This window comes from Strix aluco, chromosome Z (genome assembly GCF_031877795.1).
Source record: "Strix aluco isolate bStrAlu1 chromosome Z, bStrAlu1.hap1, whole genome shotgun sequence".
Classification (NCBI taxonomy): domain Eukaryota; kingdom Metazoa; phylum Chordata; class Aves; order Strigiformes; family Strigidae; genus Strix; species Strix aluco.
The window spans coordinates 36,973,734-36,998,659 of record NC_133971.1 but is presented as its reverse complement, the minus strand read 5'-3'; the positions used below and the strand labels follow the sequence as shown (position 1 = coordinate 36,998,659).

The 24,926-nt window shown below is 42.3% G+C and overlaps 1 protein-coding gene and 1 non-coding gene across 5 annotated transcripts; both read left to right on the top strand.

Moving 5' to 3' along the window:
• The first annotated feature begins 363 nt into the window (after positions 1-363).
• On the top strand, positions 364-24,926 carry HAUS6 (HAUS augmin like complex subunit 6). 4 transcript variants are annotated; one of them, XM_074812283.1, is made up of 17 exons: positions 364-627; positions 1,183-1,275; positions 1,994-2,072; positions 3,113-3,212; positions 3,780-3,927; positions 12,948-13,013; positions 13,129-13,189; positions 13,386-13,568; positions 14,199-14,380; positions 14,986-15,112; positions 15,705-15,798; positions 17,446-17,536; positions 18,920-18,983; positions 19,567-19,752; positions 20,567-20,702; positions 21,090-22,091; positions 23,989-24,926. In XM_074812283.1, the coding sequence occupies exons 1-17, from the start codon at positions 533-535 to the stop codon at positions 24,048-24,050; spliced, it is 2,769 nt and encodes a 922-aa protein (XP_074668384.1). In that variant the 5' UTR covers positions 364-532; the 3' UTR covers positions 24,051-24,926. The 4 variants fall into 4 exon arrangements, with proteins under 4 accessions (XP_074668384.1, XP_074668383.1, XP_074668387.1 ...); XM_074812282.1 differs by having other exon boundaries at positions 365-627; positions 3,092-3,212; XM_074812286.1 differs by lacking the exons at positions 364-627; positions 3,113-3,212 and having other exon boundaries at positions 1,222-1,275.
• On the top strand, positions 18,681-18,810 carry LOC141918913 (small Cajal body-specific RNA 8). Its single transcript, XR_012621830.1, has one exon.

The following is a 24,926-nucleotide window of genomic DNA, read 5'->3' as shown; positions in this document are numbered from 1 at the left end:
CAGCCTGCTGCCGGTGCGAGTTTTACTTGGTTTTCGCGTTGAATGTTGTAATCTAATCGCAAATTAATTTAGATTGGAAGGGCCCTATGGAGGCCGGCTAGTCCGACCGCTGCCCAAAGCGCGACGCCCTCTACGATCAACTCACGCTGCTCGGGGCCTCCTCGGGGCGGCTCTGGAGCGACCAGACGGGATGGCCCCGCCGCCGCCGCCGCTCGCCCCTGGCGGCCCGGCCTCCGCGGCAGCCCCCTCCCCCCCGCGGCGGTCTATCGGCCGGGCGCTGCCGGTCGGCCGGGCGCTGGTCGCGCAGGCGCGAGGCCCCCTGCTCACGCTTGCCTTTCGCGACTTCGCGTCTGGGCCGGGGGGGCGGTGGAAGTCTCGCGGCGTTAGGCTCGGGTGTGGGCGGGCGCGCGCGCGCGGGAGATTTTAGCGGGCGGGGGAAGATGGCGGCGGCCGCTCTTACGGGGCTGTTCGGTGGCCATTAGCGGCCGCAGTCCTTCGCGCCAGTTCTTCTGCTCTCCTCTGCGCACGCACTATGGACGTCGAGTGGGAGAAGGACCATCTCTGGCTCTACGTGCTGGCCCTGGGCTTCGACCCGGAGGCTGACGACAGCGGCTTGGGTCTGGCAGCGTAAGTGCAAGGGAGAGACGGGGAAGGAGGAGAAGGTGGAGGGGGGTGGCCCATTTGCGACCGCCGGCTCCCGAACGGCGCCCTGGGTTCCGCCCGGGAGCGCAGGCCTCAAGAGGAGGCGTGGGGGATGATCTCGCCGTGGCCGCCGAGGGGCCTGGTGGTGCCCTTGGCGATGCGTAACACAGAGGAAACGCCTGAATTTCTGTGGTGATCTGCACTACCTGTGCCTGAGTAAAGGAAACCCAGATACAGTAATGACTCCTGCTCTCCGGTGGATGCATCTGCACAGTCGTATGGAGAAAGTGAGCCGATTGGCTTTGTACCTCTTGGTTTGAAAAGTTCTTTGAGAGAAAATGCTCTCACTGAAATTATTTCAACTTTCTTAAATAGGCTGGAGGATGTATATTTTTAACTGTGCAGAAATAAAGCATCCAATATATAACTTGTAGCACTTTAATATAAAGTAGTATTTTGTAATCTTAAGCGAACAGTAAAAACGCTATGTTAATTCGGCGTCCTAACTACTTCTCATGTAGCTCTTTATTTGCATATTAGGAACATGTGTGGTTACCCAAACAGCAGTGCACTTCCTGTCATTGCCCTCTTCTTGGCTGGTAAGCTGGATGAGTCCTGTGCAGAAGAATATGGGTAAGTATTTGGCTTGTGAGGCTACTGCTGTCCACGTAATCAAGAACATAATTTATGCAGTTGCTGAAAGGGGGAAAAAAAGTGGTCTGTTGGGGAATGCTGGGGAAGAAGAACATACAGTCAGAGAATTAGTTTCCTTCTGATCACAACTCTGTAATGTGTCAGAAACCTTGCCTTAATTAAAGCTGTTTCTGGTAGTATCTGTAATTTGCTGAGTTTGGTAAAAACTTTAATAACTGCAAAGTAATCTACTTTTCCCGTGCATTTCTCAGACCAAACAGTGAGTAACATTTCCCAGTTATGAATTGCTGCCAGGATCTTCAACATGGCATGAACTCCATCTTCCTTAATGTTTTTCCTCGTAGAGCTGAGCTATTTTAGCTTACACATCAAATGTCTGGAGGAAGATGAGTGATGTGAAAATTGTCAGCATTCTGACCCCTTTTTTTTTACCTCTTCCCTTTTCCTGAGTTAAAAAGAGCTGCAAACAAATCTCTCTCAAATAGTCTGTAATTAACTTACTATGGCAAGAAAACAAGCTACTCTTGGTCTAGGCTATATTGCCTCATTTTTTGGCTCCACCAGGAGGCATCACTAAGAAATCTTTGTCTTTAGTCTTGTTCTTATAATGGCTAATTAGGTAACTGAATATTTGAATGTGTTTTGAAATGGCTTTCTTTTTTTTTCTTCTTTTTCCCTATGCTTTTTAAATGGAAAGAGACACTGGCTTTCCAGTAGAAAAACACACAGATCCTGCATTTAGGAAGCAGTGCTGTATACGGCTAAACAATATTACAGTGAGTATTATGGAGAGTGGAAATTGATGCTCTACTGGTTTCTGTGACTTCATTCTTTTTTTGAGAGAATATATACTTTTAAAAAGGAGTTTTAAATAAGGTTGCTTTACAAAAGAATTCAGTTTTACCTTGTGTCTTATTTCACATATTTTATCTTAAGACTTCTTTGAGGATAAAATTGTGGCATGGTGGAATTTAGGTGACAGAGACTTAATCTTGGTTCTTAAAACTGCTGTGGCTTGCTTCTGGATAATGGGATTTGGTTAAACAAGTCTTGAGGGTTCCTCAGCTTTGGATAAGAATAATTATCTTCAGCCTGAGAGGTGTTTGCTTAAGTTGCCGTGAAGGTGTTTATTATTGTGAAAATGGTTTCAGATGCATCAAAAACTTTAACATAAGTCTCCCCTTATATATGGGGAAAGGGACTAAAGTTTAAGGTGAATTTTCTAAAGGAAAAGAGGCAAACCAAAATTGATTGTTCCAGGTATCATTGGTTATTATGTTATCTTCTCATGCTGCCTTTGTTTTCATGATAGTTCTAGAAATCAGGTCTTTATGTACTGGAACACTTTCATTTTTTTAGTACTAATGGCTAGGGTGAAAGCCAACAATTCGGTATCTCTGAGTAAGATAAAAGCAGAACAAAGTACGCTGATTAATGACTTCAGTAGAAAATATGAAGAAAAACCCTTAATATATTTTCAAAGGTAGGGATTACCAGTTAGGAGTGAGGAGGGCAGAGATTTCTAACATTCACCCATCACTGATGTCAGTCTTTAAGTTGAAACTGTCTTTTGCATACAGAACTAGGGATGGTGTAGGGAACATTCAAAAAGTTGTAGTCTCTTTTGCTCACTAGAGTAGACATCAGCTGTGGTGGCAAAGTACTTTAGCTTTGCATCAGGCTTGCTAGCAAGTAGACTGCAGTGTTTTAGTACTCAGATAAATGTTTGATGGCTGTTGTTTAAGCTTTATTTCTTAGATCAGTTTTGTGTTTAAAACCAGTTTAACTTTTCTAGAATGAACGCTGTCTTCCTCAGATTACACCTGCATTTGTTTCTTCTGGTCCTAAATTTATTCACCCATTGTATTTGTTTGCAAGACATATAATGGTTGAGGACATGAAGCTGAACTCTGTAGGTAAGCTGTAATGGAACAATAAAAATGCTTCATTTGTCATGTTTGACAGTGAATCTGTCAAGTCTTTAATATATGCCAAAGCTCTAAGTAGTTCTGAGTTAATTGCTCAGTTCAAAATCTTTCACAGGGTTCTCTGCACTTGCATAGAGCTACTGCTGGTAGAACAAGGTAGATTGTTTTGCTTTTTATGGCTTTATGGGTCTTGCTCCAAGGTTAATCTGTGTAATGCTGTACACCGTTACCCACACAAACAATGGTTTGATTCAAAAGTATTGGACCACTATACTATACTATTTCTCACAGCTTGAGGAATTCCAAAGGCTTAGAACTGTATGTTCTGGGCATCTTGTATTGTTTTGGTGACCCTAAAGAACAGAGGAAGGGGAGTGAGAGTGGGGGAATGAAAATATATACAACAGCAAGAGCTGGCAAAAAAGACAGTGCACTGCATACTCTTTTTCAGTCCAGGTAAAATGAGCGTCTTGATTTGTGATTCTTTCAACTCAGATTTGGAAGCTGTCTATTTGCTAAGTGAATGATGTAATTCAAACATTAACTTTCATTTAGGCACTGATATACCTTTTGCTGAAGCTGTAGAGTTGATACCTGAGGATGTGTACATGGCAAATGCAAGATGTAGAGTCGCATACAATAAACTTCTGCAAATTTTTCAAAAGGAAGATTTTATTATTCAGGAATATGAGAGAAAAGCAGAGTAAGTAACGCATTTAAAGAAATGAAGTATTTTCATAAAAGCTGACTTTTGCATGTGTGTTTTTAAAAGGCTTTGACGAGGCCACGTCTGCTTTATATCATGAGTTCTGTTGAACTTCTCCGCATTTTTTTCCCCCTTTACCTCCTTTAATTGATGGTTTGTGGGGTTGTCATGGTTTAGCCCCAGCTAACAGCTAAGCACCAGGCAGCTACTCACACACACCTCCCCCCTCCCAGTGGGATCGGGAGGATAATCGGGGGAAAGAAAAGTAAAACTCATGGGTTGAGATAAGAACGGTTTATAAATAAAATAACAGTAATAAAATATAATAATTGTAGTGAAAAGGAATATAATAAAAAGAAGAGAGAAATAAAGCATAAGACAAGTGATGCACAGTGCAGTTGCTCACCACCCACTGACCGACACCCCAGCAGTGATCCAATCCCCCAGCCAACTCCCCCCCAGTTTATATACCGAGCATGACATCCTATGGTATGGAATATCCCTGTGGCTAGTTTGGATCTGTTGTGCTGGCCATGCTCCCTCCCAGCATCTTGTGTATGCCCAGCCTTTGTGCAAGTGGAGTGATGCGAGAAGCAGAAGAGGACATGACTCTGTATAAGCACTGCTCAGCAGTAATGAAAACATCTTTGTATTATCGACACTGTTCTCATACTAAACTCATAATACAGCACTGTACCAGCTACTATAAAGAAAATTAACTCTATCCCAGCTGAAAGCAGGACAGTGGTCTTTTGTGAAGCATAGTAGTCTAAAGAAATTGGTTCTTCAGTTAGGAGATGCTATGGTTGCTTGGGCATTAAAAACAATCAGGGAATTCTACATGTATAGTAGCACTATGATTTCTTAACATTTGAAGGGTCATATCTTGGAATCTAACTGTCGGTATGAAACACTGGGCCTGTGCTTAATCACTGTGGGACGTGTTTTATTTACATAATCCTTAATTATTTAACCAAAATTATGCTATTTATTCAGGTATATAGAAAACATTGCCAGTTTGAGAAGCAAAAATAACGAACTTTCTGTGCAGGCACAGAGTTATATATCAGTGGAATATACAGATTTTGAGTGGGATAGTTTACATGACTGGAGCACTGTTATGGACAGTTGCAAGCTGATTAGTAAGTGGCAGAAAAGCAGGAGGAGTTAAACTGTATGTAAAAGAGCAGTTTCACTGCAGGTAGCATAGCTCTGTACAAGAGGACTGGTCTGTTTCATGCCTTTGCATCAAGACTGGAGAGTTTAGCATCAAGGGAGAGAGACCTCAAAGTGCATGTTTGGTATACACCTCTTCCTCTATACAAGGGAAGGTATATGAAGCCTTCTTCAGACAAATTAAACACACCTCAGACCTGTAGGTCTTGATTCTTATAGAGGTCTTCAGCTTACAGTGGTGTATTGGCAAGCTGGGAAACAAATGCGTTGAGGATGACTTAGTAATGCGGTCACTGATGTGCTGGTGCTCTTCTGAACTCACTGCTTACAAGTAAGAGAGGCTTTTCTGGAGACGTAACTGCCAACAGGAGCCTTATAGTCACTGCAGCCAAGACTGTAGAACTTAAGATCCTAAGGAACATGAGGAATCACAGAATAATCTTGGTTGGAAAAGACCTTGTAGATCATCCAGTCCAACCATTAACCTAACCCTGACAGTTCCCAACTACACCATATCCCTCAGCGCTATGTCAACCTGACTCTTAAACGCCTCCAGGGATGGGGACTCCACCACTGCCCTGGGCAGCCCATTCCAACACCTAACCACCTGTTCTGTGAAGAAATGCTTCCGAATATCTAGTCTAAACCTTCCCTGGTGCAACTTGAGGCCATTACCTCTTCTATCGCTTATTACTTGGTTAAAGAGGTTACTCCTTTCAGGTAGCTGTAGAGGGCGATGAGGTCTCCCCTCAGCCTCCTCTTCTCCAGACTAAACAACCCCAGTTCCCTCAGCCGCTCCTCATAAGACCTGGGCTCCAGACCCTGCACCAGCTTTGTTGCCCTTCTCTGGACACGCTTGAGTCATTCAATGTCCTTTTTGTAGTGAGGGGCCCAAAACTGAACACAGGAATCGAGGTGCGGCCTCACCAGTGCCGAGTACAGGGGCAGGATCACTTCCCTGTCCCTGCTGGCCACGCTATTGCTGATACAAGCCAGGATGCCATTGGCCTTCTTGGCCACCTGGGCACACTGCTGGCTCATGTTCAGCCGGCTGTCAATCAACACCCCCAGGTCCCTCTCTGACTGGCAGCTCTCCAGCCACTCCTCCCCAAGCCTGTAGCGCTGCTGGGGGTTGTTGTGGCCCAAGTGCAGCACCCGGCATTTGGCCTTATTGAAACTCCTCCAGTTGGCCTTAGCCCATCGCTCCAGCCTGTCCAGGTCTCTCTGCAGAGCCTCCCTACCCTCGAGTAGATCGACACTCCCACCCAACTTGGTGTGTCATCTGCAAACTTACTGAGGGTGCGCTCGATCCCCTCGTTTAGATCATCAATAAAGATGTTAAACAGGAGTGGCCCCAAAACCGAGCCCTGGGGGACACCACTCGTGACCAGCTGCCGACCGGATTTAACTCCGTTCACCACAACTCTTTGGGCCTGGCCATCCAGACAGTTTTTTACCCAGCAAAGCATGTGCCCATCCAAGCAGCAAGCAGTCAGTTTTGCCAGGAGAATGCTGTGGGAAACGGTGTCAAAGGCCTTACTGAAGTCAAGGTAGACAACATCCACAGCCTTTCTCTCATCCAATAAGCAGGTCGCCCTGTCGTAGAAGGAGATCAGGTTTGTCAAGGAGGACCTGCCTTTCATAAACCCATGCTGACTGGGCCTGATCATCTGGTTGTCCCGCATGTGTTGTGTGATGGTCCTCAGGATGAGCTGCTCCATCAGTTTCCCGGGTACTGAAGTCAAGCTGACAGGCCTGCAATTTCCCGGATCATCCTTCCAACCCTTCTTATAGATGGGCGTCACATTGGCCGATTTCCAATCTGTTGGGACCTGCCCGATCAGCCAGGACTGCTGGTAAATGATGGAAAGCGGCTTGGCGAGCACCCCAGCCAGCTCCTTCAGCACCCTCGGGTGTATCCCATCCGGTCCCATAGACTTGTGTATGTCTATGTGATGCAGTAGATCACTGACTATCTCCTCCTGGATTGCGGGGGAGTCGTTCTCCCAGTCTCTGTCCTCTGGCTGAGGAGGCTGGATTCCCTCAGTACAACTAGTCTTGTTATTAAAGACTGAGGCAAAGAAGGCATTAAGCACCTCAGCCTTTTCCTCATCACTTGTTACCATGTTTCCTCCTGCGTCTAGCAGGGGATGGAGGCTCTCCCTGGTCTTTCTTTTGCTGCTCACATACTTATAGAAACATTTCTTGTTATCCTTGATTGCTGAAACCAGATTAATTTCTAGCTGGGCTTTAGCCCTCCTGATTTCCACCCTGCATAGCCTCACAGCATCTTTGTAATCACTGTGAGTGGCTAGCCCCTTCTTCCAAAGGCCGTAAACTCTCCTTTTCTCCCTGAGTTGCAGCCAACGCTCCCTGTTCAGTCAGGGTGGTCTTCTCTGTTGCCGGCTTCTCTTACAGCACCTGGGGACAGCCTGCTCCTGTGCCATTAACACTTCCTTCTTAAAGAGTGCCCAGCCTTCCTGCACCCCTATACCCTTCAGGACCGTCTCCCAAGGGATCCTGTCAAGCAGGTGCCTAAACAAGACAAAGTCAGCCCTTTGGAAGTCCAGGATGGCAGTTCTGCTTAGCCCTCTCCTGGCCTCTCTAAGAATAGAGAACTCTCTTATTTCATGATTGCTGTGCCCTAGTCATCCTCCAACCGCCACATCATCCACCAGCCCTTCTCTGTTCAGAAAGAGGAGATCCAGCAGGGCACCTTCTCTGGTTGGTTCTTTCACCAGCTGCCGTCAGGAAGTTGTCTGCCACACATTCCAGGAATCTCCAGGACTGGTCCCGCTCTGCTGTGTTGTATTTCCAGCAGATATCTGGGAAGTTAAAGTCTCCCACAAGAACAAGGGCAAGCGATCGTGAGATTTTCCCTAAATGCCTATAGAATATTTCATCCACCTCTCTATCCTGGGTGGGTGGCCTGTAGTACACTCCTACTACAACATCTGCCCTGTTGGCCTTCCCCCTGATTCTAACACAAAGACACTCCATCCTGTCTTCACTACACTTGTATTCAAAGCAATCGCCTGTCCTTCCTTGCCTGTCCCTCCTAAAGAGCTTGTAGCCATCAGTCAGCACACTCCAGTCATGGGAGACATCCCACCATGTTTCTGTAATAGCCGCAACATCATAATTTTCCTGTTTCATCATGGCTTCAAGCTCCTCCTGTTTGTTACCCATGCTGTGTGCATTGGTATAGATGCACTTCAGATGGGCTGATGTTTTGCCCCCTTCCCCCTTCAAATCTAGTTTAAAGCTCTGTCAATGAGCCCAGCTAACTCCTGCCCCAAGATCCTTTTTCCCCTCTGGGACAGGTGCATCCCATCCAATGCCAAAATGTCTGGCGTTCTGTATACTAACCCATGATTGAAAAATCTGAAGCCGTGACGGTAACACCAGTCTTGGAGCCACAAGCTCATGTGTTGAATTCTGTATTCTTCATCCATCCCCACAACTGAAGGGATGGAGAACACAATTTGTGCCCCCGACCCCTTAATCAGTTTCCCCAAGGCCCTGAAATCTCTCTTCATTGCTTTAGGACTTCTCCTGGTAATATCGTCGCCACCTACCTGAAAAACCAAGAGAAGGGTAGTAGTCGTTAGGTCTCACTAGAGTTTTGCCATGAGGTCCTTGACCCGAGCCCCAGGGAGGCAGCAGACTTCCCTGTAAAGTCGGTCTGGTCTGCGTATTGGGCCTTTGACACCCCTCAGAATGGAGTCACCCCCTACAATGACTTTTCTGGGGTTCTTTTTAGAACTGGTTTTAATATCTGGTCTAGAACAGCCCGGCCTTGGTGGACCTTGGTCTTCCTCCTTGTTTGTCTCATTTTCTTCCTCCTTCTCTTCTTCATTCAAAAGTTCCAGGACCCCAAATCTATTGTGAAGGGACACCATGGAGGGTGAGGGAGGTCGGGAGATGATTTTCCTGCCTCCTTGAGCAGGGACCTGTTTCCAGCCTCCCCCATCTCTTAGGTCCCCTCCTTCTGCCTGGCAGCAAGAGGATGAGGGATCGCCTGCCTTGTTTGTAGCCTCCATTTGCTCCTGTTGCTTTAGGGGTGCTAAGGTGCTACTCCACCAATAAATTTACCTTTTGCACTCCCTAATACTTCTTAATCTTTCAACCTCTTCTCTGAGTTCCGCCAGCAGGCTGAGCAGGTCACCCAGCTGATCACAGCGCACACAGGAAGGCAAGTTCTTTGCATCAATCTCCTGGGTAAGGTCAGTAGCCTAGTCTTTGCGCTAAGAAGCAATGATGAAGGAAGCCACAAACCAATAATAGTAGAAGAGGTTCAGGTGTACAAACTGGACAAACATAAACCTTTGCTACCTGATGGAATGCATCCAAGGGTGCAGAGATACTTACCTAACATTTCAAAACTGGTCTGTCATCATTGGAAAGATTGAAGGCTAGCTGAAGGAATGAACCCAAAGGGTGTTAGTGCCTCAAAATCTAACTGGTAGCTGATCATGAGTGGAGTTCATATGGGGTTGATACTGGGTCTTATACTGTTCCTTGTCTTCATAAGGGATATGGGTGACTGGATTGAATGTAAAACCACCAAATTTGCAGATAATGCCAGACTGTTAAGAAAGGTAGATATACTGGAATGAATTACACAGATCTTGCTGGGTTTAGAGACTTGCCCAACAGGAGTTGTGTGTGGTTTAACAAAGATCAATGTGAAGTCCTGCAGCTGGGATGCAACAGCCCCAACAGCAGCACAGGCTTGTGGATAGTTAGCTGGGAGCAGCACTGGTAAGGAGAGAGTAGTCTTGGGGCACAGGCTGAGCACAAGTCAGCACTGTGCCCTGGTAGCCAAGAAGATGAACAGTTTCCTAGGCTGTATGAAAAGGACCACAGCCAGCAGATCAGGAGATGAATTTCCCTCTACCTGACAATTCGATGGACACACCTGGAATAGTTTTGGTCCCCCCAGTTGAGAGAGATGGAAAGATGGGAGAGATTGTAGCAGAGGACCACAATGATGAGAGGATTGGAGAACTTAACACATACAAGATAAAACTGTAGAAGTTGGGTTTGTTTAGCCTGAGGAAGACAAAGCTCAGGGGGTTTAATCACAGTCTTCCACTATCTAAAAAGTAGTTGTAGAGGTATTCTCTTCACAAAGATATATGGTGACAGGACAAGAGGCAACAAGCCCAAGGTGCTTAAGGGAAAACTACATCTGGATTAAAAAAAAAAAATCTCGTGAGAATAATTAAACACGAATAGGTTGCTGAGAAGAGTGATGGAATCTCCCTTGCTTGGCTTGACAGGACCATGAGTAACATAATTGAAGTAATGTCATTTTAAAAAGGGAAATAAAAAGGACCCAAGGAACTACGGGCCTGTCAGTCTCACCTCAGTGCCTGATAAGATCATGGAGTGGATCGTCCTGGAAACTATGCTAGGGCACATGGAAAATAAGGAGGTGATTGGTTGTGGGGACGAAATCCCGTGCAGGCCACAGGAGACAAGACCACAGACAATCAATATGATTGGAAGTCAAGCTCAAAGCTTTATTAGCAAACAAGCCCTTATATACTCTTGTGCCTTCTAAGAATAGCAGTAAGCCTTTGTATATTGTTGTGCATTCTAAAAGTAGCTCCCCTCGGTACTTTCCACAAACACTGCTACCCGCACATAGCCAGTAGATAAGTTCCTGCTTTTGCAATTCCAAAAGGTCCCTTCTGTATCAGTTTCTTCCTTAACGAGCACATTCTTTTCTTCTGGCCTTCTTGTAACTATTTCTTGTTTTCAGACACCATTAATCTTCTGACCCGAGTGCTGGTTGTACTTTTCCATTGTCAGTGTGGGCGGAAAGTTCAGTAAGCCAGCTTGCACACCCACAATTGGTGACAGCCAACATGGCTTCACTAAGGGCAGATTGTGCTTGACAAATTTGGTGGCCTTCTACGACAGGGTTACAGTGCTGGTGGATAGGGGAAGAGCAACTGATGTCCTCTACCTGGACTTGTGCAAAGCATTTGACGCTGTCCTGCACAACATCCTTGTCTCTAAATTGGAGAGATGTAGATTTGATGGATGGACCACTCAGTTGATAAGGAATTGGCTGGATGGTCACACTCAAAGAGCTGAAGTCAGTGGCTTGATGTTCAAGTGGAGAGCAGTGACAAGTGGTGTTCCTTAGGGGTTGGTGGTGGAACCAGCACTGTTTATCATCTTTCTTGGTTTCATGGACAGTGGGATTGAGTGCACCCTCTGCAAGTTTGCCGACAACAGCAAGCTGTGTGGTGTGGTAGACAAGCTGGAGGGAAGGGATGTGGCATCCAGAGGGACCTGGACAGGCTGGAGAGGTGGGCCCATGCAAACTTCATGAAGTTCAACAAGGCCAAGTGCAAGGTCCTGCACATGGGTCAAGGCAGTTTCATGCACAAATACAGGCTGGGCAATGAGTGGATTGAGAGCAACACTGCGGAGAAGGACTTTGGGATGGAAAACTGACTATGAACCGTCAATGTGAGCTCACAGCCCAGAAAGCCAACCATATCCTGGGCTGCATCAAGAGAATTGTGGCCAGCAGGTTGAGGGAGGGTATTCTCTCCCTCTACTCTGCTCTTATGAGACCCCACCTGCAGTACCATGTCCAGCTCTGGGGCCCCTGGCGTAAGAAGGACATAGACCTGCTCGAGTGGGTCCACAGGAGGGCTGTGAAGATGATCGGGGGGCTGGAGCACCTCCCTCATGAGGACAGACTGAGAGAGTTGGGGTTGTTCAGCCTAGAGAAGAGAAGGCTCGGGGAGACCTATAAGCAGCTTTCCAGGACATAAAGTGGGCTTACAGGAAGGATGGTGAGGGACTCTTTTATCAGGGAGTGTAGTGACAGGGCAAGGGATAACAGTTTTAAACTGAAAGAGGGTAGATTCAGAAGAGATACAAAGAAGAAATTCTTTCCTGTGAGGGTGGTGAGACAGTGGAACAGATTGCCCAGAGAGGTTTTGGCTGCCCCCTCCCTGGCAGTGTTCAAGGCCAGGTTGGACGGGGCTTTGAGCAACCTGGTCTAGTGGAAGGTGTCCCTGCCCATGGCAGGGGGTTGGAACTAGATGATCTTTAAGGTCCCTTCCAACCCAAACCATTCCATGATACTCTATCGTATAAGGCTCTGCTTTCAATGGAAGGCTCAACAATGTAATTTCCAGAGGTTGTCTTCTAAAGTTCCCTAATTCCTAATAATTGCATCTCCTGTCACCCTGCTTGGGAAGTGTTAGTGCTCTTGCTTGCCTTGTGAGTGGTACCCTTCAAAAATGCAATTCTCTATAGTTTATTCATTCTCAACAAGGCATCAGAACTCTGAAGATTCTTTAGATTTCAGCCTCATTCAAGCACACAGTGTTTCTGAACATCAGGCTACTGTCTTTAAGTGCTTAAAAACTTAATAAAAGCACTTTGGCTTTGGCAAAAGCACTTTGGTCATCCAGCTTCCTGTACTCCAGTATTCTGTTCTGTGTTTTTTTGAAACTAAGGGATTTGGTACTGTCCAGTTGCTGAATATATTTGAAGGTTTATATTGATATTGGACCTTTCTAGTAACTTTGTTATTCTTCTTGGATCTAATAAAAGCTGTTCCATTGCAGTAGAATAACTGACAGCTAAATTGCTTAATTTACAGGTAACCTTAGTGGCTTTCCTGGCTGTCTTTCTGCACAAAGTCATGGTGAGACAGTCAAGGATAAGTTTCTTTTACATTGTTCCAAAACTGCCTCAGTATGTAGATTTGAAATGAATGAGCATATTGGTGATTGTTATGAATTCTGAGAAGAAACTTGGATTTTTTAAAAAATCTGTGGTGTAATTGTTAACTTTTTTCCTAGGCTATTAATTGAAGAAATAAACCAGATAAAGTCTGAATATGCAGTCCTGCAGATGAAGTCTTGCAAGTAAGTGTTTTTCCTTGTAACTAAGTTAGCATATATAAAATTGATTTCTTAATCAATTTTATGAAATATGAACTGTAATTTCATTGTAGTCCACTTGAACTTTTGTTTTGCATAGTGCATATGGGATGAAACAAAATGACCAAACCAAAAATGGTGAAACTGAAAGAATTCAAAAGGTGAGCATTTTTTTTTTTTGCTGTGACAGCCTACTCTGTTAGATTTCTGCAACACTTACTCAGATACTGTTATTTCCACTTGTCTGCCTGTGATTATGCTAACCCCTTCATATGCCTTTGTGCTGTTTTGATACTTTGTCATCATAGTTATTATGGCAAACATTTTAACATAGCATTTTTGTCCTTGTCTATTAAGGTCCGCAGTATGTGGACACTTACAATGGAAATGCTTACATCTCTCAAAAAGGAAAAGGAAGTTGTGGATTCTGTACTTGGTGTACTTGAAGGTTCTGTTGGTCAGTGCATTTTAGATGGAACTAACGTTGTTTTCAGTGTTCCACAGCTGTTGGCTTGCAGGCTTGAAAGTGACATGCTCCAAGTAAGTAATTTTAGTCCTTGCTAAACTGTATTGGTTTTTTAGTCCCCAGGGGTGTAATAAGATACCTTTAAAAAAAACCTCAAACCAGACTTCACAGGTGATAAGAGATGATTGCTCAAGGATGGAGAAAATATGTCTAATATGTATGTAAAAGTTTGTTGTGATTATGCTGCTGTTTTGTATTGGTTATGTTTCAACCATTAACTTTCTAAGTTCAGTAACTGCATTGGTAAGTCTGCCTGATCGGTACTTGATTTTTTTGTTGTTTAGATATTAAAACTAGGTTGACCAGTTTAACTATTGCTTTAATTAATGGGCTTTTGTTTCCACTGTGTAATATATGGTGCTGTTTAGGCCTGCCACATCTATTGGGGGAGTGGGTAAACAATACCTCGTTAGTTGAAGTTTTGTTAGTTTATATTGCTTTATAGGCTGCTTTCAAGCAGCTGATTCTAGAAAACAAACCTGATGCTTAAATCTAGAGTGTGTTTTTTTAAAAATTAAACTGTCAGGAACTGAATCAAAATACAAAGTGGAACTTTGTATCCCTGCTCTGATTACAGAAGACATAACTTTGTGATACTGATGATGTTCATGAATTCTTTTTGTTCTTGCTTGCTATGCTTCAAGCCTTGTACAGGAAATGTATATGAAGCTGAAAAACTGAATTTCTTAACAGTCATTCAGTTATTAAATGAAGCCCTGAGGACATTGAGAGATGAACATCGTCAATTTGAATTAAACCTACATGAGGTCGTTGAGAATAGTATTAAGCCCTTCAATGAGTTACTACAGCATTTGGAAGCAAAGAGGTAATTGTCTGTAAATTTTCTCTGGTTCCTTGTTCTTTAGACTAAGATTCATGTCTTCCTACCTTGGAGTCTTTTCTAAAATAATACCATTTGTAGCGAGAACATGTTGGTTCAATCTTTTTCCTTTGCCACTGGGAAATGCACATTTGTCTTAATCATCTATATAACTTTTAACTGAGATTCTTCTCTAGGTAACTTCAGCTTTTTGCCCTTACTTCATTAATATTTTAGGCTTTTTTTCCTGGGGACCTTATTTGCTAGATCATCTGATTTTTTTTTTTCTTGTTATGGTAATCAGTTCTGGGATTTTAAAACTATCTGAAACTGGCTTAGGGAAAGTTTAAGTGTGCATCTCATTGTGTGTATGTGTTTTAATATAGTTCTTCCAGTTCTACTAGTAAGAAACACGAAGACTACCTAGCAGCTGCTTTTTAGGTTGTGAAATTCAGTTAGTTCTTAGTGAATGCAGAAATGCATGAATAAGTTGGTACATATAAAAGATTTTTCAGGCAAAGGGGAACACATAATACCATCTATGCAGATGTTGTTATCTCCACCAACAGAAGGGTTATGTTCATTTTTCATTTTTCATACTCATGTTACAGCCTAAAACCAGAGGAACATCACTGTGTGTCAAGTGGATCTATTTCTAGAAAACAGGAAGACTGGGAAGTGAAGTGGAAAAGCTTTCTTGGCCTGTGTCCTTTTAATTTAATCTTAGATCAGAATCCAGTAAGTAGTGTTCAATTTATCTGATTCTAGGGAAGATAAAAGGATGAAGTTGAGAGAGGTTTTATATCCAAGCTGGTGTGTTCTGTTGCAACACTTAAGCTTTATATGTGAGATTAGGGAATCAGGTAGCACAATATAGCAGAAATTGCTTTTTGTAGTCTTTCTTCAAGAAGATACATTTGACTTAATGGCAACTAGTGTCTTCGTTTGAGGTGATGGGTTATGGAACCATCTTGTCAAGACAGTATATCAGCATAAGAGCAAGCTGATTGGTTTTGATTTTGTCCGTATCCATCCCCCTGTGGAAATTGCGCTTTCATGTGCTGTCAGCTGAACATCTTCTGAGTTCTGTTTTTCCCTTTTAAAGTGATCTGCTTGATGAATGAACCATAACTTTCATTCTGACACTCACATTGATACAGGAATCTGAGGTTTATACCCTTGTTTAACTACCCAGCAGAGAGAGGACAAGTTTCACGTTGAGTCGAACAGCTGTTTTGCAGAAAAGCTGTTGTAAATAATTGTCTGTTAATTGCTGTTCATATGCAGATTTTTTTTCAGCCTGCTTGTGTAACTTTTTTTCTTTTGAAAGGAACTGCATTTGTCTGCTTCGCCACCCCTTTCTTTTAATCTTGCAGAAGAAGACGAGGATGGTGTCCCTTGCCAACATGTAGTATCAGTTTCAGGTGGGTGAGCAGAAGCTGCTTCTTCTTCTCCCTGTGCCACAATTTTTAAAAGATACTTAGAGTTGAACCCTGCTTGCATTTGCAAGTATCTTTGATAGTCTCTGATAATCTGGTTCTGAATTGACTCCTTGCCATAATTGCCTTACATTTTTCAGCCTTCTTGTATCTCAGAAATTCTGTAAAGCTTTTGATATGGCAAAAAAACAATGCTGGAGCTGTTTGGTATTTTGTTGATCTTGCACAAAGAGTGTTGAGAGAGATTTCCATGTACAAAATTTCATTCATGGGTTCTAGAGAATACATACACTCTTAACAGTAACAGTTGCTTCAGGCTGGAAGAGTAATAGAAAAGAGAAAGAAGAGAAAACTTTTCCCATTGACCAGCTGGGAAAAGAAATTGAAGGTGTGCTTCCAGGTAAGCATCTTTCCACGGTGCATTCTGAAATTCTTACTTCACAGTAAGTGTGCCATTTGATCAGGACCTTACTTGATTTCTGTGTTGGTTGCTTTCAGTCATTAGGTTAACAGTGCTGATCAGAACTCACTTTGATCAGACATAGATGTTGCACATGCTAATTGCTGAGCTGGTTGTGTTATACTGGGTAGTGCTTATTGACAAAGTGTTGACTGTGCCTAGAATAGAGTTTTAAATTAGAAACTACAAAGCAAGGGTGGAAAAGGAGGGTGAAGACTACTTGAATCGTGTCATTTGCAGTCCTGTTTAGGAAAAATTTCAAGGTGCAAAGCAATAGGGAGAAGATCCTTTTGGTTATAAAGGTGAAAGCACTGCTCCAGTGGTCTTGAGGGTATGTAGATATCAGGCTAGAAACTGCAAAGGAAAAGCTACAGGACTGAAAATGGAAGGTAATTTGCCTTAAAAATTCCAAAGATTAAAGCGCTGTGCAATAATGCTGTGAGCTTCTGGTAATACTAGATTAGTTTGAGACAAACTGAGGTCTGTGCTGTTCTCTCTACTCTGTGGTTAAGATGCTTGGTCTGAGAATCCAGCCACTAACAAAAGTAATATTATGCCTTAACATGCTAAGGTTTTAAAAAAAAAAAAGTTAAGCTCACCTAACTTCTTGAAGTGAGCTTGGATTTTGGAGGTGATGTTGAGGTGAATACAAAAGGAAATGCCATTAATATTTGCAGAAGCTGAAATTTAGGGTTAGTAGAGAACTACTGAGGTTAAACTTTGGCTGTTTATCCAAATGATGTGCCAAAATTGATATTTATTGTTCTAGAGAGTCCTGAGCTGAAGTACGTGGATCTCTGATAATGTGCAAAACATTTCCTTTACAGTGTGCCTTGCCTTGCTTGGACTCAGGTGGCCTTGATCAGACAGATGAGTATGTCCATAGACATGTTTATTGAATAGTGCAGGTGATGATGGTGGGGAAAACGGTGGAGTTTTGCTTTGTGTATAACACAAATAGGTGCTGGGTGCTAGTGACGTCTGTGGCTGCAGGTGGTACCTGAGCAAAAATATTGATTCCACTGCTTATATATTAATATATTTTTCTTGAAGTGTTCATAAAGTGCATCCTGTGAATAGTCTACAGAAGTGGTCTGAGTCACTTGTGTCACCTGGGAAGCCAGAGCAGAAAAAATGGAAGCAATAACAAAATTCTTGACTTGCTTTTCTAGATTCTTGTGACTCTATTCATGAAGGATGTTATGCGCAAGGTGGTGGGGCATTGGAAACTCTGATGGATAAGTCAACACCACCATCAAGATGGTAGGATGTTAATGAGAAGTTGATAAAAAAACAGTGGAAAAAATAGAAATGTACTTGTTGGAGTTGAATATATTGCATCTCCTGATCCTTAGTGGAATATTTCCGTAGCCCACTCCTTACATGTCAAATCCACCTGATTTAGCAAGATAGTCCTAAAGTAACTGCTTCTTTTTCCAGCTGGTGAATGATTGATTAACTGGTTGCTGCTGAATAGGATGTGCATCAGTGAAGTTGCAAGTTTTTTATGTCACTTTTTAACTATATTCTTTATAGCTTTAAGAGGTGGGTAGAGAAAACAGAGAATTCTGTTTCTCAGATTGGGTTGATGTAGGCATATATGTTCAGTATAGCCTGAGAGTAAAAGAACAGACACAGGAGCCCTTCTTTTGTGTTTGAAAAAAACTAACTAAAGCTGAACCAAAACAAAAACCCTTGACTCCCAAGCAGAATTACTGTGCTAAACCTTCTCAACAAGGCTTTTCTCATGAATCTTCTAAAATCACTTTGTTCTGTAACTTCTCTTACTGCAGTTCCAGGAAATTACAGAACACAAAACAATGGTATTCTAAGAAGTTTTGGCCTGTTTGTCCTTTACTCAGTCCAGGAAGGTTTCATGACCTTTGAGTAACACTGTATCCTACAGATACTTGAGAATGGCCCACTAGGAGAGAAAGGGGGTTAGCAAAGAAAGGCTATCCTATATTTAGGCATTAGTAGGTGTAGTTGCATGTAAGTCTCAATGATGGTCCAAGTAGTTAACAGCTAGAGCACAGATTTCTCTCAGTGACTTCATACAGCATGGATTTCTCTCTGCTTCTGATTCTAAAGACAGGTAACAGCAAATACTAACATTTTAATGTGTGTTCTTCCTGATGAGTGAGGACTACCTTACATTTTAGAGAGCTATGCAGCTAGCACTACACTCATCCGAAGTGAAAAGACTGATGGTTTTGGTAGCCAGGTGATTATTAAATATCAGTAGGTTCATATAGGAACAGACCTGTGGATGCCAGAGGCAATTCAGAGGAAGAATATCTAGAGAAGTTTTCTTTGATTGCACAACACAGAAGACTTGTTTACAAAATGTATCACAAAATCCCTTCTTTTTGGTATTCAGTGGAAAAGTTTCATAATTTATTAATTTTGGGAGGCTGATACACAACTAGGGCTAAATCTGCTCTAACTGTCACATGTTCTCCCTATAGTAAAATTGCCTTCTGATGACCGGGACGAATTGAGGGAAATCGTAACGGACAGATACGGGGCACACATATGTAATTGCCTTGTGCTAAGACTTGCATGCCACTTATTTAATTTGTCTCTAAATTTTTTTAAATCTTTTTTTTTTTTTTTACCCCCTCCTCTCCCTCATCCTCCCTCAAGGATCTCTTTAGAGCCTTTGGAGTTGTCAGAAGCATCTGAAAACAGAGATGTGTTAATTGAAAAGGTGGTTCTTTATTAATTTCCTACCCGTCAAGGATATTTGTTTTTTACATTGATTGAAGCCTAGACATAGTATTTGGGGGGGGAGGGTTGTGGGGGTTTTTGTTTGTTGGGTGGTTTTGGTTTTTTTTTTAAGTAGTAATTTTACAGATCTGAGTCAGGAAAGGACTTGTACCTGACTTCCAGTACAACATACAGTGTATCACTGCTTCCCTGCTTGCTGAAGCAGTCTTTCTGGTGTAAGCAGTGGTGAGACTTTGATGTTTCTTTAAGTTGTGTGTGAACTTAAGGGTTATAATGGGGCCTAAAAGCAACTTGGATGTAGAGTTGGTTGTTGCACAATTGTTCACTGTAGTGTGTTCAAGATAGTTGCAGATGAGTCATCTGTGTTCTGTGCAACACCTTATCCTAGCCACTACTTATGTTCTACTTTTGTAAAATAGATTGTAAAATAGAATTTAAGACAAATATTTTTATTGACTAAACACTAAAGCCGTTGCTGTTCAGAATTTGTACGGCAGTTTCTTCATCCTAATTTTCTGGCACTTGAGTTTAAAACTTCTAATACTGCCTGTGTATTCCTCTAGAACTTGCATATTGAAACTTGCAAGGGGGAAAAAGAGCCTGTGCGTCCAAAGATCTTAAAAAATGGAAAGAATGAATCTGCCATTTCAGAAATGCGGGAGAATGCAGGTGATCATGTTATCCAGACAGAGTCTCCTGTCAAAAAAGAAGACCCTTTCAAGAAAGCCGAAGATGAACTGGCAGAAGAGGTTAGGAAAAGTTATTTTAATTTTTTTTTGTTTTTTAAATAAATGGTTATTAAATTCAGAAAACAAATTACTAATTACATTGTAAAATGCCTCTTGTAATCTGCATACTTCAACAGTTGCTTTTTTCTGCTAGATGGTAATCAGTGTCACTAAGTTTTAGGGGTGACTGCCCAGTTAAGTACACCCTGAAAGCATGGAGCTTGTGGGGTTATAAATCATGGTGAGGTGAATATATGCATGGTGAACCATTGCATATATTAAGAATTCAACAGTCCTTTTTGTTTCTGAAGTTATGCAGGTTAAATATTTAACAGGGACTTGAGAATTTTAAGCAGAAATTTAAGTATTTCCTCTTTTAGGTATTTTATTTAAGATTTAACTGAGGAATTCTTTTACAAGAGTTACTGTAAAATGTGCCCCATCTTGATTTGGAAAGTAAATTGCATCTTTCACTGAAATGGTAGTTATTTTTCATCTGCTAAAATGTTTTACTTGTATAAATAGCTCTAGTCTGTATGCTTATGCAGTTCTTGACTAGCATCTTAAATATATTCTATTTGAGCACAATTTCATAGTTTAAAGATGGATTCATAAAGGAACTTAGAATTTAATTCTGATTTCAGTCCCCTGTCTTCATTTTGTGTAGTAGAACACTGGTCATGGTGAGCCTAAGTAGTAAATAGCAGAAGAGTCAGGAGATGCCAGGCTTTTCAGATCATTTGGAGAATGGGATCTATATCGAGCCATAACTGACAGAGATAAAGCAGTTATAATTTTGCTTTCTCAGGATTTGCCCTTCTCTAACATCTTACAGGTTGCAAAAACAGTGATATCTGGGTCACCTCAGAGTGGTGAAGGAAAAGGAATGGCATTGGACGATCTCATTAGCTCAGTGGCTTTTAACCCATTTTTAACAAGAAACCAAATTCCTCGAACTCCAGAAAATCTGCGTAAGTCTAAAACTGTGTTTTTATAATACTTATTGATTAGAAATGTGATTAGTTCATTGACATTGTACATGTCACACAACAAGGAAAAGATAATTATTTCAGTGAAGCTGCAAGTTGTTCTAATGTCTCACTCTGTAACATAACATAGTGAGCCTAATAAGATGTAGGCCTAATAAGCTGTGAATACTGTTAATTTGATTTAAAATAGATTTTTTTTTTCCTGTGTAGAATCCCCTTTGTATTGAGGAAGAAAACTAAGCATAAACAATGTAAAGCAGCTATGCATCTTCCTTCTTGGATTGCTTAGGTTACTGAAGGGACAGAAGAAAAATGTATTGATTGAGTGTATGAAAGTACTAAAATTTTACCATGTTTTGTTCCATTTAGTTACTGAAATTAGAAGCTCATGGAGAAAAGCTATTCAGACTGAGGGCTCGTCAGACATAGAGCTGGCCCCAAGTGAAGTAATGATAGGAGCTCCAATGGATGCTAGACCTATAATGCAGAAGGTGACAGACTCTAGATTTGTGTGCACTAGCCCTGACTTTGATCCTCCCTTGTCAGAAGGGGAGTCCCAGTTGAGTTCTGTAGAATTTGGACCTCAAGAGCAGATGGGGATAAGTCATGTCTTTGAGTCTTCAGCTTCGGAAACATCTGGAATGCAAGAAAGTGAGAGAACTAAAGCACAAGAATTAAAATACGTTGTTTTGAACAGAAGTTCTGTAGACGATCCAGAAGAACAGACTCTTCAATATGTAGAGAAGAGCATGAATACTCCAGATATTTGTTCAGAAAACAATAGCAGAACAAATGTTCTACCTTCAGACCACTTTCAGGGTTCTATAATGAATAGTATGCAGCATTGGAATGTATCTCCATTGTTAAGTTCTACCAGTCCTGAAGCTGGCCAGTTGGGTATATTGGATGAGACACTTCCAGAAGAACTTGGTAACTTCGATCCCAACAAATCTGCAAACTCAGAGCTTGATTTTGATGTAATAGACAGCACGTACCTAGCAGGTGGTTCAGAAAATAAGGGGGATATTCAAAAATCAAAGCTAGATCTACAGTCCCCGTTCAACACATATGAAGTGCTGAAAAAGTCTGCATCTAGAAGTGAAGAAGAGCTGCATCAAACAGGTAATGGAGGTGAATCTGTAAGTTGTAGATCAGACCTAAGCCTTGCACGAGAAAAAAGAGAAAAAGGTGAATTTTACAGTCCTTCAGAACTCTTCTCATTGGATGAAGAATTTACCAAAACGCCATCGCCACAATCTCATAATGAAAGAAAATATTCCCTTTCATCTTTACTGGTATCCTGTCAACATCTGGAGGAAATGGCATCAACGGTAAACGAAATCCCACCGGACTTAATACATAAATTGAAGGGTAAGTGTCCATGTACTTTAGCCACAAGATTTTGTCCATTCTGCTGTGGGGTGTAGTACCATATATAACCTACTGTGAATAGCTGAACCATGCTGTGGAAGTGTATGGAGGCAGATTATTTGTATGTTTATTCCTTACGGGAGATGAGACATAAAAGCAAAGGAAACATGCTTCCTTTAGTTGTACCACCATCTTGCAAGTAGGAGGAAAGATGTTCATCTGAGGTAATCTGCAGCTATTTAAAAAAAAAAAGCCTTAAAGTGCATTAGCAACGGAGTAATCTGAGTTAAATTTTGAGAATTCACAGTTAGTTTGAAGTAGTGTGTTTATTGTAAACAAATTTGGCTGTTTAGAAATGTGTTTTAGGTAGTTGGAACTTTTGTGAGTTCAATCAGATGTTCATAGTCTGTAATACTTTATTAATATACTTTTTATTATGAAATAGCCTGCATTCCAGCCTGCCTGCCCTCTCACCCCATTTCCAACAGAAGTGTCAACTTTCTTTAACCAGTAGTGCAGTGTTTAGATACATGTGAGGTCAATTTTTGAAATGCATTAATAAAAATGAGCCAGTAATGATTATACAGAAGACTCACCAAAAGAGATGGTATTTAATGGAGTACTAGGAATTTATCACAACAAGCTAGTCTCAAGGAGTAGTGAGATTTATACTTTGTGCTAAGGCTTCCTGCAATTTAGCTTTTGCTTAAAAGTGTGGCTGTACTGATAGCAGATGATTTTACCTTATGTTGTGGTTTGAGCCCAGAGGGCAACTGAGCACCACACAGCTGCTCACTCACCCCTTCTGCCTGAGGAGTGGAAAGGAGAAAATAAGGCAAAAGGCTGGAGAATTAAGATAAGGACAAGGAAGGATGACTCACCCGTTATGGTTATGGGCAAAAGACACTCATTAGGGGAAGAAAAAGGACATCAATTTAATTCAAACACTAACAACAACACTTAACAGACAGAATAGGACAGTGAGAAGCATTAGCACATCTTAAAAACACCTTCCCCCCACCCCTCCCTTTTTCCTGGGCTCAGCTTTGCTCCCATTTTCTCCACCTCCTCCCCACCAATGGTGCAGAGGGCAGGTAATGGGGCATGTGGTTAGTCCTGCCACTTCTTCCTCAGAAGTTGGGAGAGGACTCCTCACATTCTTCCCCTGCTCCAGTGTGGGGTCCCTGTCATGGGAGACAGTCCTCCGTGAACTTTCTCTGACGTAAGTCCTTCCCATGTGCTGCAGTGCTTCCCATGCTGCTCTGGTGTGGGTCCCTCCCATATGCTGCAGTCCTTCCAGTGCCAAACTACAACAGTGGGGGCTTTTTCCCACAGAGTCCCAGCCTTCTTTGGGTGCAGCAACCTGCTCCAGTGTGGGGTCCTCCAGGGGCTGCAGGTGGGCATCTGCTCCACTGGTGACCTCCATGGGTGGCAGGGGGACAGCCTGCCCTCTCACCATGAGCTGCAGGGGGGTCTCTGCTCCGGCGCACCTACCTCCAGCTTTCTTCTCCTTTCTACCACTGACGTTGGTGTTTGCAGAGGTGTTCTCACAACTCATCCTCACAACTCCAAGTCCTCCTCACAGGTTCCCCTTATTAAGTATGTTATCTCAGAGTCGCAGCCACTGTCGCTAATTGGCCCAGCCTTGGTGCAAAGGCAGGTCTGACTTGAAGCCAGCGGAGCTTTGAGAAGCTTCTAATACAGGGGCCACTGCTGTAGCCCCTGCCCCGCTACCAAAAACCCCCACCACACACAAAAACCCAGCACATCTTACTTGGAACAGTTACCAAAATTGGAAGTACCATTTCATATATGCTTTTGTAAGTGGTTTTGGAGCAGTATTTATGTCAATTAATTGAATATTATAGAATGCTAACTAACTCTCTTTTGCTTCCAGAGAAAGATAAGTTGAATGAGAAGCCAAGAAGTAAGGAGCAGCCATCAGGACCAAATTTGTAAAGCAGAAACACAATTGTATGTGTACAGTTATGGTTCACTTCAGCATGTAGTATCTTGTCCAAGCACTGTCTAGATGAAGAAGTTGCACTCCTTTCTATTTTTTGCAGAGATTGTATTACAGTCTCCTTGTTTAGGAGTGTGTTGCCTGCTCTGGTTCTTCCAATTTCGTGTAATCCATACTAGCATTCTATGTACAGCCTATCTTATTTACAGAACTATGTATTTGTTCTTAAGCGTGTTCTGAAAAACAGCAAATGTAGGTGGCATAATCCTAGAAAATGGAAAAACAAAGTCTCAGGTGAGAAATAGTGAAATCTTTGGTGTCTCTACCTTGCCCCTGATTTCCAACATCCCCCCCCCCCCAAAAAAAAAAAAAAACAACCCACCCAAATTTTACTTGGTGGTCTACATTCACTGGATTCTTCTCTATTTTTGAGACTTCTGGTCAATATTGCCATCAGTTCTACCAGTTGATAGAGTCTGCTCTGTTTTTGTAAACTTCCACTGAAGTGCCTGTTTTGTTAGGCATTTTACTGAATAAACATATTACACTGAACTTGCAAAATTTTATGACTTGTAGTACCATTAATGCCATTTTATTTTCACATAGTTGATACACGTTCATGACATTGTGATATAAGTAACTGATAATACAGCTTGTGGTGGGGTGGGAATGTAAAAGTTGGGGTTCCAGCAGATAAACTTCTTATTGTAAAAGTACTGATTGGTGTGTTTACAGAGTTTTGAAGCATTGCTAAAAAAAGGTGCTTTTCTGTTCTGGTGTATCTCCTTTCTTTCAAAACAGTTGCAAATAAGTTTTAAGAAGAATCTTCACCTGTATTTGACATCTTCCTTATAAAGCAGAATTTGACAAGC

Coding starts and splice junctions, on each gene's coding strand:
- HAUS6 (XM_074812282.1), top strand. CDS start 533: ATGGACGTCGAGTGGGAGAAGGACCATCTCTGGCTCTACGTGCTGGCC. Junction 3,928..12,947: donor GAATATGAGAGAAAAGCAGA/GTAAGTAACGCA, acceptor CTTTTTTCCTAG/GCTATTAATTGAAGAAATAA. Junction 14,381..14,985: donor CAGCATTTGGAAGCAAAGAG/GTAATTGTCTGT, acceptor CTCATGTTACAG/CCTAAAACCAGAGGAACATC.